The sequence below is a fragment of the Hemicordylus capensis genome, chromosome 1, assembly GCF_027244095.1.
Source record: "Hemicordylus capensis ecotype Gifberg chromosome 1, rHemCap1.1.pri, whole genome shotgun sequence".
NCBI classification, from domain to species: Eukaryota; Metazoa; Chordata; class Lepidosauria; order Squamata; family Cordylidae; genus Hemicordylus; species Hemicordylus capensis.
The window spans coordinates 196,892,909-196,905,815 of NC_069657.1; the positions used below are offsets into that span (position 1 = coordinate 196,892,909).

At 43.4% G+C, this 12,907-nt stretch overlaps 1 protein-coding gene across 3 annotated transcripts in view; it reads right to left on the reverse strand.

Moving 5' to 3' along the window:
* Positions 1-12,907, reverse strand: part of SLC25A12 (solute carrier family 25 member 12) — a 91,197-nt gene that overhangs the window by 24,170 nt on the left and 54,120 nt on the right. For all 3 annotated transcript variants that reach the window (XM_053266152.1, XM_053266167.1, XM_053266159.1), the window contains exons 10-13: positions 7,655-7,739; positions 5,831-5,989; positions 1,415-1,467; positions 897-977 (exon numbers count right to left, since the gene is read on the reverse strand). In XM_053266152.1, the coding sequence (XP_053122127.1) occupies positions 897-977; positions 1,415-1,467; positions 5,831-5,989; positions 7,655-7,739 (378 nt within the window). The remainder of the gene's footprint in view (positions 1-896; positions 978-1,414; positions 1,468-5,830; positions 5,990-7,654; positions 7,740-12,907) is intronic.

Here is a 12,907-nt window from a genome sequence, read left to right on the forward strand (position 1 = left end):
TTTTTAAAGTTTTAGTGACTTTGGGGCAGTTTGGGGGCATAGCATGGATATGGGCAAAAGGAGTGAGGTGGGGTGGTAGTGCCTAATGGGTGCAGGCTACCACCCCAATTTCAGGGGGATTGGGCAAAGGGCTGATTTTTGGTAAATTTCTGAAAATTTCATGTCTTTGGGGCAGATTGGGGCATATTGGGGCAGAAAGTGGGGCCTGGGGCAGAATAGTGGGGTGGGGTGGTAGTTCCTAATGGGTGGAGGCTACCACCCCAATTTCAGGGGGTTTGGACAAAGGGCTGATTTTTTTGAGAATTTTTGAAGTTTTAGTGACTTTGGGGCAGTTTGGGGGCAGAAAGTGGATCTGCCCCAAAATAGTGGGGTGGGGTGGTAGTGCCTAATGGGTGGAGGCTACCACCCCAATTTCAGGGGGATTGGGAAGAGGGCTGATTTTTTGAGAATTTTTGAAGTTTGGGTGTCTTTGGGGCAGATTGGGGGCAGAAAGTGGATCTGCCCCAAAGGAGTGGGCTGGGCTGGTAGATAGTGCCTAATGGGTGGAGGCTACCACCCATCCCCAATTTAAGAGTGATTGGGCAGAGGGGTGAATTATGGTGAATTTATTTGTATGAGGTTTGTCTTCATAAGGTGAAGTGTGCCAAAGTGATTACTTCCTCATATTATTCATAGTAAAGGAAAGTGTGAAAAAGTGAAAGTGGGGTCATGAGAGTTGTTTAATTGAAAAATAGCTCATTTGCTATGATAGAATGAGAATTCACACCTCAGAAGTTTTTTGGCAGGTTTGTGGCAGGTTTTCGATGTCACAGCTATGAAGCGCTATAGCTTGGCTGTCACTGCAATCTGGATATGCAGTGGAGAGGGTCTTTCCAATCCACAAGGGTGGTACTTACACAGCCTCCCGCAAAGATTTCAGCAAACCGCGGAATGGAGCCATCTTTCTGAGTGAATTTGTCTCTGACAAAGTCATTGACCTAATGGAGAAATGTGATAAATTTCATTATAATACTTCTCATAAACAATTATATGAGCTTGGCAAAGAGGCACCTTTCAACGTGGTGATTCTCTTATTTAGCAGGGGGAGAGTAACTGGCCCTATCCACCCCCAGCACAGTACCTCCAGTGACTGTTGCTGGTGTTTCTTTTTCTTTTTAGATTGTGAGCCCTTTGAGGACAGGGATCCATCTTATTTATTTATTATTTCTCTGTGTAAACCGCCTTGAGCCATTTTTGGAAGGGCAGTATAGAAATCAAATCAAATCAAATATAAATAAATAAATAATCAACACATTCAGAAGATTTGGAGGTGGGAGTTCTTACAAAAGAGAGATCACCTAGGAAACATATGCACGGTTTACTAAAGTAACTATTTCAAAAGGAAGTAATGAAAGGGGTTAAGTTATCTACTTACTGTAAGCTTAATGGCCTTTTCTGGAGCAACACCAATAAGCTGTGGAAGTAAGCCTGTATAAACAGAACAGATTTATCACAATTAGAATTATAAGATAGTGAGCATGACATTTCATTTCACTGGTTTGTTTTTGAGCTTAATCCATTGGCATAGATTATGCTTCTCGATCTCAAACTGGCTGTAGCATTCCATGTTCACTGTACCACTTGTCATTCAAGACTTTCAGGCAGCTGGTAAAGACACATCTGTCGAGACAAGGGCTCACTCATGCTGCATTTTCATAAATCTATTGTCCAGTATTAGTTCCCTGCTATTCTCTGAAATCAGTTTCATTGCTGCAGAGTTATTTTCAAACTGTTCTTGCTGTATGCTCAAAGTACACAGTATGGCTCTCTTTTTACCACGAGATACTCCTTGTCGATTTGATCAATTGACAATCAGTCCCTAGTAGGTTCCATTCACTTCCAATCAAATCATGTAGGTTTTATTTTATTTTATTTTAGTAACTACTGCTTGGAAGCAAAATTGAAATGCTGGGAATTTAGTGAGCCCTGTAGACAGTCAAGCAAAGCATCATTTATACACACAGCCACGTAACACCACTTCCTATGTTACCCAAGTCACAAGGCAAAAAACAATACTATTTCACATCTACACATGGTTTCTGTTCACTGTCCAAAAGACTATCCATTCTAAAAGTGTATGCAGTTTACTACATTGTTACTTACATTGTTAAAATGGAGGCAGAAGTCTAAGCAATATGGGGGGGAAAGCATTAAGTTACAAGACAAAATCACTAGGTTTATCAGCAAGTGAAACATGAGGCAATCAGCAGGAAAAACCCAAACTTGCATCCAAACTTGCATGGAATTGCTGGAAATGGGCTGAGGAGTGTTGGAGCCAAGCCGTTGCAGAACCCTTCATAACCACAGACTGATTAAGCTGGCCTCAAGAATGTAAAAAGTAACCTCCTTGTAGAGTCATATGTCCCCGTTTCCTAGTTATTGCCTATGAATCAGAAGATTGTCACCTTTCACTCTAAGAATGTGATCACAAAGGGCAAGTGAATGTTTTGAGCCCTGGGTTGGATTTCAATCTTTGGCAGAGCGGGGCTCCAACTAAGGAGAGCTGCTCTTGTACGAGGGGTCATTCCACGAACTGAAGGGGTCCTTGCATGAGTGCAACTCTCCTTCTGTTCACAGAAGGTGCTTCCAACAATGGAGCACCACTCCACCAAAGTGGGGATCCAACCCTCTGTAAAAGGTACTTATTGGTTAATCTTGCTTAAAGACCCTTTGAGAAATCTGACAAATTATTTTCCTAGGTTGACTGTCTGCAGGTGGTCTCTCTTAACATGGAATACCTTTGAACTTTCATAGGAGCATAGCAAGCTGCCATCTACTGAATCAGACCACTGGTCCATCTAGCTCAGTCCATCTGAGTCCGTCCTCCCCCTGGTCCATCTAGCTCAATCAGACCACTGGTCCATCTAGCTCAGTCCATCTAAATCCGTCCTCCCCCGGTCCATCTAGCTCAATCAGACCACTGGTCCATCTAGCTCAGTCCATCTGAGTCCGTCCTCCCTCTGGTCCATCTAGCTCAGTCCACCTAGCTCAATCAGACCACTGGCCCATCTAGCTCAGTCCATCTAAATCCGTCCTCCCCCTGGTCCATCTAGCTCAATCAGACCACTGGTCCATCTAGCTCAGTCCATCTGAATCCGTCCTCCCCCTGGTCCATCTAGCTCAGTCCATCTGAGTCTGTTCTCCCCCGGTCCATCTAGCTCAATCAGACCACTGGTCCATCTTGCTCAGTATTGTCTACTCTGAATGGCAGCAGCTCTCCAGGACTTCAGGCAGGACTTTTTCTCAGTCCTACCTAGAGATGCTGAGGATTGGACCTGGGACCTTCTGCATGCTAAGCAGATGATCTGCCACTGAACTACGGCCCCACCTTCAGAGATGCAGAAGGTATAAGACGTGTTAAGTGTCTCACATTCCTTTTTCTCCTCATCTTCAAAACATCCTGAGTGCAATTCCCATGCCTCCTCTGTAGTGAAACATGCCTGCTCCCAGTATGGGCCATCTTGCACATCTCACTGTGAAACAGAGGGGAAGATGCAAAAGTTCCCCTTCAGGCAGGCGCGGGCTGTAAACACGCCTCCGGGGGGGAGCTTCTTTAAGTGTAAACGGAGCCGGTGTTCCGTGCCACCCAGCAGACCCCGCGGCGGGGAATCACTTCCGCCACTTACCTGGCTCCCACGGAGATGAGCCCCGCCAGCGGCCAGGTGAGTGGCGGAGGCGATTCCCTGTCGCGGGGGCTGCTGGGTGGCATGGAACACCAGCTCCGTTTACACTTAAAGAAGCTGCCCGCTGCCGCCGCCCCCACTGGAGGTGCGTTCACAGCCTGCACCTGCCTTCAGGTATGATGGAGAAGCCAAGAGGAAGCATGAGGCACTTGTGCTTCCTGTCCCCCTCCCCACCCTAGCTTTACCCCAGTATCCCTGAATACTCCAAGTTGCTCATACTCTTATTGATTTGCATGAACTTCAAAAGAGAGTATAATTGGGAGCAGGTTAACACAAGCACTTGGTCACACTAAGTTAGGAGGAGCCAGCCCTTGAGGCAGGAGGATGGACCGGAAGACCCTTGGAGGCAATTTCCCACTGTACATCCATTTTTATTTTGTATTTTAACCCTCTGCCAAGCTATCCATAGGATTCCTATGGCATAGCTATGCATGGGATTCCTGCTTCTGGCAAGGGACTGGACTTCATGACCTACAACCTTCTTTCCAGACTGACAATAATTGACAGATACCTTTAGAGGAACAGACCAGTTTAAGGAAACAGATCAGTAGAGGGCAGCCTTAACTTACTTATTTGGGTTTGAGAGGAGGCCCTGATTATTTTTAACCCATCTCTTTCCAACTGCAACAGCACATGCATGAATTACTTGTCCCTAACCCACCCACCCACCACCACCCAACTTTAATACAAGCTCACAGAACTGTAATAAAGTGCTGATTCATCCCCTTTCATGTTGTCCCACTGCAGTGTCAATGGGGATGACGTTCATCTGCCAACCAGTCTATTAGCTGCCTGCCAGAGGAGCAAACTAGTTCTGTGGGATAAGAAAGGCCATCCCTGTTAACCAAAAGTTTCACAGCCTTGTGTCAGCAGTGCAGGCAGCATACCGTTGTCAGCAGCAATCATCATGCCAAAAAACAGGATTTACCTTCCACACTTCATCCTCCTAAAAAACTCAAAGGAAATGTGCCCCTACACAAACAGACCAGCAGCTAATGTATTCTGTGGCTTAGTTTCTTTCAACACAGTCCTTTTTTTATCTGAGGCTTAACAGACTTATGTTGCTGGGGAAAGGTAGTTATTAAACACAAAGGGTGGCTGACACCAACAAAAAGAAAGGCTGCTCTCCCAGCCCCTGATCCCCTGTTAAAAGAATATTCACAGCAGTTTCTACAGCTAAAGAAACTAACAGACAAAAACACCTGGAGGCACACCTCCCACAGCCACTAATATACAGTTAAATACAGTATGTACACACACACACACACAATCTGAATTTCATACAATCTTAGAGCAGATTTACATTTTCCTTTGTTAAACCTGTATACAAAACCTACACATTTAAATGGAAAAATACATGTGTGGCACTATCATATGTGCCTAGTGCATGTATGTTTACATGATCTGGCTTCCCCCCATTAAACACAGAAGCAGCAACTGGGAAGGCCTCAGGCACTGACTTCCATGCTTACTGCAGGGAAACTGAGACACTGAAACACAAGACAAACTCAGGTACTTTTTGCTCTTGAAATTAAAAGGTGAAATTTGAGTTGGCCCTTAACATTCTGCAGTGTTCCAACCAAGAAGTTTAGGATATAATTTAAGACATGATTTTGGAGTTTCATTCCAGGATGTCTGATGTATGTATGCGTGTATGGAAGCAGAGCAAAATATACACGCAAAGGGGAATCCTGGCTTTAAAATGCTTCTAAAAGACAGCTGGGGTGCAGGGGTGGTGAGAGGGCACCTTTAAAAGTAGTTGTAAGGTGCTCACCAGCCTGGCACTCCCCCACAGCAGCCTGCCTGTGTGGCAGCACAGTTCCTGAACTGACCTGGCATCTGTGGAGGCCATTTGTGTGACCTCCGCCCATCCAAGAGTTCCATTAAAATTGGTGTCTATTTCCCCATTCAACCTAGCTATCTCTTCAGGGAGCAATAACATAAAATGCACACACGGAGCTTCCACCTTCCCAAATGCCCTCCCCATTCATTTCAAAGAAGGGAGCAAATACGCACACACATTCCTTTGGACCAGGATACGATGTGTATGGACAAAGATGTTCGCTTTTCCATTAAAAAGTCACCTGTGGACTGGTTAGTTCACGTACCTCTATAAAGACCGAAAGCACCTTCATAACGCAAAACTTTCTTAAAACAATCAAAGCTGTTTTTGTACATCAGCTCTCCCACAACTGAACCGGTGGTGCGTTGGTTTTGCATGCGGGTCTTCACCAGATCTATAGGGTACACAGCAGTGGCTCCTACAGCTAAACACAAACAAAACAAAACAAAACACACAAGTTTATAATACACCACCCTTGCTATACAGAAGAACTGTGGGAGGTGAAGTGGCAAGGTAGACAAGCACAAGTGGAGAAAGACTCGACTTGAATCCAACAGATTACAACATAGAGCCCAGCTGAAGACCTGTACTCAGGCAATTCGTGCAGCAAGGAAGCAATTCCTTTCTGCCTGTATTGCGTGCAGAAATCAGTGCCATGAAAACCAGGAAGGGGATGGCAATCTAACAGAGTTAACCTTAGCACCTACAGTAGGCCAGCTGAAATATAACAGACACTGAGCAGGCCTCATAATGCTAGGAGTGTGAGTTAATTAGGATAACCCAGTGATGATGGACAGGCAACCTGCAAATGTTGATAGGGACTCTCCTCTTTATTACTACTCCACATGTTCTAGAATTGGGCATTGGAAATGGGCTCTGCCACAAAACTCTGGCTTAAACTAAGTGCAAAACATCTGGGACTGCACAGATGGGGACACAACTCCTTGCTGAACAGGGTAGAAGAGAGATAGTTCAACAAGTGTTCTGTAGGAAAATTCTGAGCAGCCAGATATCCTATTTTGACTTGCTGAAGAGATGAAAGTACCCCAGTTCCTACTTCACCTTTCTCAAAGTCTCAAAAGATAAGGCGATGGATGGATTCTGACTCTCCTAACTACTACCAAGGCCATCTCTTAACAAAGGCTCATTTAGCTGGGCATTAGTTTGGTCAGAACAAGCAGAGTTATCCCCTCTACCTTCACTCCAAACAGTTAGCCCTGGTCTACACATGCAGCAGGAGGAAATGGAAATGTTGCAACAAAATTCTGAGGTGGCAAAACGGACCAAACCACTTCAGGTGGTAGGTGTTGAATACTCACTTGTGTAAAAAGACCCCTGAAGACAATAAACTAGTAGACCAGGAATTTTTTTAAATCTTCACTGATGTGCTCATTACTTGTGTTTGTTTGTTTTGCTTTCAAAGTAGCATTAGGGGGGGGAAACAATGTCCCCTGTATGAAGTCTAAAGTGCTACAGTCCACAATTCTCCCACCTCATTCTGTTGCATCCATTGAGCAAGCCATTTTGTATTTGCAGCAAGAGATTCAACTTAAATTTCCCACTGCTCATATTGTACTGAGTTATAAAAACCCTGTTTACAGTGTATGAAGTGAGTGGGCGAGAGTGCATTGCTTATATGGGGTTTGTTTTATGGCTTCTCGTTACTTCCTTGTTTCAGGAGTAAATTCGTAATTAAAAGACAACTAATAAAAATCTATTGAAGGCAAGAGATTAAGACCTCATCTTTTCCCTGTCCTTCACTTCAGTTTTGTTTTTGGTATCAGTGGCATCAATATATAATTAAAGGGGAGTCAGAGGCTGTATTTGAGAAGTCTATTTATGTTCTGCAAGTTTTGCTCTGAGGACTGTCTGGAGCCAGTAGTGCCAGAGCCATGTTCAGTCAGGATTTCTGACCAGAGGGTTAAAAAAAGAGAGAGAAAGAAAGAAGTAACAATAAAGAGCCTCTTCAGAGCTCCAACATCCTTACCTTGGGGAACAATGAACTGCATCTTAGCTGACCCACACCAGCACGGCAAGATAATATTACATCAAGCCAGGCTTGAGAACAGCACACAGACATGTCACTCACCTCCAGCAATTGAGCCCAGAGTGAACCTGTAAGCCGACTCAGCTACCTGGAGCCAGATAGGTCTGCCCAGATCACCATAAGATTGCTGTGAGTGAAGAATAAGGAAGAGGAAGAAGGATGGGGTGGGGGAGGGGAGAAGGGGAGAGAAAGAGAGAGAATAAGACATCACATTACAGAAAAACAGTAGGAGAACTGAAAGCAGATGTGCTTTGGGCTTTTGTAAAATTAAATGAGAATAAAAATAATCAGACTAAATAAACCAAAGCAGCACTCTCCCAAATGGAAGTTTTCAGTTTAATCTTCCATATCCTGGAGAAAGTATGAATGAAATATGGCTTGTTTTGTGAAGATACGCATGGAAAAATTATTTTTTCCTGTTTTCACATTGACAGAATAGATCTGTAGGTGCTATTGAGCACTCTGACTGCATATGTTTGACATGACTGAAGGCTTTGGTACTTCCCTTTAAAAAAGGCTCATGCAAACCAATGGGATGGCCTTGATCCTGAGTTTCATCTATGCTCTGATGCATATGAAGAATTCCTGCACACATGGGTCAACCCCCTTTACTTCAACAGAACACACACAAATAAATGGGACAGCTCTCCCAGATAGGAGAGCTCGGGGTGTTCATCCACTTCCCATCCTCAGACTACAACAAACTGCTGAATTCAAATGCAGCAGGAAAATCTTCTATGATTTAAGGCAATACCGTTAGATAGGTGTTACGCAACCAAATATCCACATGAATGCTACATATGACGCATGGTACAAAGAACCCCATCCCAGAGAGTCTAACTGCAGAGCCTTTCATTTCTTTACAGAGCGGGTGTAGTGCTTGGCTAAGAGACTGAACAATGGATCAGGACTTCCCTGGTTTTAATGTCGCTTCTGCTATGAATTCAGAAGGTGGCCTTAGGCAAGACTCTCCTCCTCTGCCTCAGCTGCAGTTTGGGAAACATAATTCTTACATACCTTACAGGGTTGTTGCAAGATAACACATACGAAGCTCTTTGTACCCTACACAAATGCTAAGTATTATTCCAATGGAAAGTCCTTGGGCCTCACAAAAACAAATCCCCAATATTTGGAGTTAGTATTGGGGCACAACACATGGAGAAATTAAAACTTGCAGGCATGCTGAAGTATTCCCAGTTTAAATTATCTCCGCACTCCCTGCAACCTATTTTCTTTATCCTTCTGTTTGTTCACAGCTTTGTGATCCTCAAGAAAATCCTATCAGAACGGCACACGGATGCAAGTTCTAATGATATGTCATCCTGTGCCTGTATTCACTTTTCTTCTAATGGAAATATAACTTTCAGCTTATTTATGAAGGCTTCGCTATAGCCCGTGGCACGCCTATGTTCAGATAGGATATGTAAATTAGTATAATTAAGGCTATGGCTTTCAGAGCATGAATATTTATAAACAGAAAATTACTGTCACTGGCATCTCTCCATGAAGCCACTGTACACAGCTATTTAGTGGCGAGACAAAGAAAATCTTTCAGTGATAACACCAGCAGCAGGTATGAGTGAAAGATCGGCTTTCCTCTTTTATTTTTGCTAAATAGGCAGAAAGAGTATGTTCATAAAAGGCTAAGAATTCACTAAAGTTAGCTATAGCGCTCTTCTCTACCAAGTTCCCATGGTATATAGTGCTATTCTTTCATTTGTCTAATGGCCTTCTCTCCTGTGCCATTGCACTGGGTGACTAGGACAGGGCATGGGGTCCCAGCACCAAGCAAAATCCTGGCCCCTTGCATTAGATGCAGCCCAAGCAATCACTAGTGCTGCTGTGCAGAGATTCTTCCATTTCCACAACACAACTAGCCGGAAAAAGAGATTTTCCTGGGGCAGGAAGTTGAACTGTGTCAGAACTGTGTGGTCTCTGAAAGACCACACTCCTTTACTAATGGAGTTAGTTACTCCTTTACTAATGGAGCTACACTGGCTGCCAATAGGTTACTGGACAAAATAAGAAGTATAATAACTTTATAATAACTTTTAAAGCCCTAAACGGCTTAGGCCCTGCTTATTTCAGAGAGCGTCTTCTTCACTACGAGCCCCACCACACATTGAGGTCATCTGAGTAGCTCCGTCTCCAGTTACTGCTAATTCGTTTGGTGACTACACAGAGACGAGCCTTCTCGGTTGCCGCCCTGAGATTGTGGAACGCGCTCCCTGTTGAGATACAATCCTCCCCAACTCTGGCAATTTTAAAAAAACACTTGAAAACCCATCTTTTCACCTAAAGCTTTCTCAGCTTCCTAAATTTTTAGGTTTTAATTTCTGGTTTATTTTTAAATTTTTAAATTGTTTTTAGTTTTTGTATATGTTTTTAATTTATTTTATGCTATTGTTAACCACCCAGAGAAGAAAGTTTGAGGCTGTGTACAAATGTGATAGATAAATAAATAAATATAAATAAATATCCTATGGGCTGTTCATTGCCCCCACATCAGGATGCCTTAACCCCAAGCTTAAGGCACATTGGACCCTAAGTATGGATTGATATAAATTTTATTTGCATTGAGTCACCAGATCATAACAACACAATAATAATAAAAAACAATACAAACATCTAAATAAAATAACACCACATAGGCCCAATACAAATAAAAATTAAGAAACTACAATACAATTTAAATTATGGAATCTCCCCACCCCACAGCATTTTCCTTCAGGAAGTTCCCTCTAACACTGATAATCACAGGATAGGGATCTGAATGAGCTGTTCATGCACCCTCCAGTAGAGCAGGGAGTGGTTCCCTTAAAAAGCAGGCAAGGAACTCCTTATCGGCTCACCCCCGTCCCATCGCTTTTCTGCTACTGGCGCCCACTTTGCAAACGCCCACACGGGGCCGTGGCACTGCTCCCTTCAGCTTCTGCATGGCATTGGCACACACATGGCTGGTGTGTATTTACCTGCTTTTTAAGGGAACCACTCCCCGCCCTGTCAAGCTGGCTCAAACGTTGGGGCCTGAGTTGGTTCGGCACTTCCAAGAGGAGGTGCCAAACTGGCTCATGCACATCGCTACTGCAGGGGAGGGGAAGAGCCATCTTTGCAGTTAACATGTTGTTTATCTTGTTCACACAACAAATCAATCAGTGCATCCTTGGCCAACATCCTCATATAGTTCAAGATAATATCCTAGATATAGTTGCCTCTCTTTTTTATAGAGTGGGCACTGCATAATGATATGTATTAGATTGGGCAGGTACAAGATACAACTAAATCTTTTTTTCTTCCCTCTGGCATCAAATTTAGTTGAGCTTTAACAAAACCTATCCTCTCTCTATAATTTTGTATCTGCCTAAAAAATGGCAGAGCAAAAGAAACGCAACAAGTCTTCTACAGAATGGCGCTATCCTAGAAACAAATATAGTTGGCTCTATCAGTTAGAAGAGATACATCCCGCTAATCCAGCCCAAGCAGCCCTTTTGGTGAAGTCTACCCCCAAACTCTTTATAAATAGTTCAGAAAAGCCCACATTCATCACTAAAGATTTACACAACCACCTTCCGGGACTGAGTACTCATTTCCTTAAATGCAATTTGATGGGGACACAAAAGGTCAGTCAAGATTATCTTGAACCAATAATTTATCATCATTTTATGTAGCACTATCTGCATGGTTGCCACACAGCCCTCAGAGACCCACTTCCGGGGATAGGAGAGATTGGCAAAAATCACCTCCTCTGGCCCAACCAGCAGAGTGCACCAATCTGCAGTACGACTTATCACTTCACTGGTCAGGATGTCAGCCTATAATGATGTTACGGATGCAGTACAACACACAGGGGTGTGTGTGTGTGTGTGTGTGTGTGTGTGTGTGTGTGTGTGTGTGTTTCACCACTACCCTTTTTTCTAAAAACAAAACCTAAAATTTGAGACTGGGGAGAATCCAACAAGAACAGCCATTCTGCTAGTCAACACCAGAGGAAGTCAGTTCATAATTTCTGAATCTGCCAAGACTATTTGCTAGAAAGTGACTGAGGACTGATCCATACATGTTACTTTCTGCCATGATATGAGCCCTATTCAGACATTGTGTTGTACGAGGATACAGATGTCTGTACACTCAAACATATTTTTGTACAAATGACTATAGCTGCATCCATTTAAACAAGTTGTTCTGGTAAGAACTGATCTGCCGAATTTCCTTTCACGATGATCTTAATTGATGATTACCATCCTCACAAGTTAGCCCGCTTCAGCCTTAAACATACACACTTCAGGCATCTTGAATTGAGGTGGATGACATCGTCACCAACTATGCTGTTAAGGAGTCCCTGTGTAGCAAATTTGGTTCAAATCAGTTAAGCGGTTCACAAGTTAGCCCACGTGCCTCAAACATTTACGTGTCTGCCATCTTGAATTGTGCCAGGTGGCATAATCATAAACTATATCATTGAAGTGTGCCTACAAATATACCCAATTAAGATCATATTGGTCCAGGTATTGCAAAGTTGATAGGGGGACAGACGGATAGATGGACAGACACACACACAGAGACAGAATGCTGGGTGATAGCATAAGCTTGCTTTCCTTAAGGAAAGTGGGAGAAAAATGAACTTGGCTTCAGGCCCCTCAAATGCATGGTACAGAAAGGAAGCATACTGCTGTACTTGTGCTCAACATAACATGTGAACAACTATACAGTACCTACTGTACCATGCATTTGAGGGGCCTGTAGCCAGGTTCATTTTTAGCCTACTTTCTTTAAGGAAAGTAAGCTTATGATATCACCTGGCATTCTGTCTATGTGTGTGTGTCCTTTCACCCATCCCCTATCAACTTTGCAATGCCTGGACCAATATGAACCTAACTGGGTACATTTGTAGGCAACATTCTTGTACGAGTGTTGAACATAATGTGTGGATTTACAGTCATCATGAGACAATTTAACATTGTAAGAAAGATATCATCACATAGAGCTGACAAATGTGCTTTGACAAAGTGATAGTTGGTTGCATCAAGGAACCCATTAAGACTTCTAGCTCGTGTTGCAATTAGTAGTTGTCAGCACAACAGGGACAGATTTCTAAGGCATATTTACTCTTCTGGTTGGCTGGAACTTAGGAAGAAAGGTCCTGTGGCCTAGGTACATCCATACCTCATAAATAGCAGGGGTGGGATCGGATGGATGGATCTGAGCACAGCTTCTTGTCCCATCCTTGTGCAAGGTCCTTGTGAATGGCCTTGCACAAGTGCTTGATGCTACATAATTTATAATGGTGCACTTTTG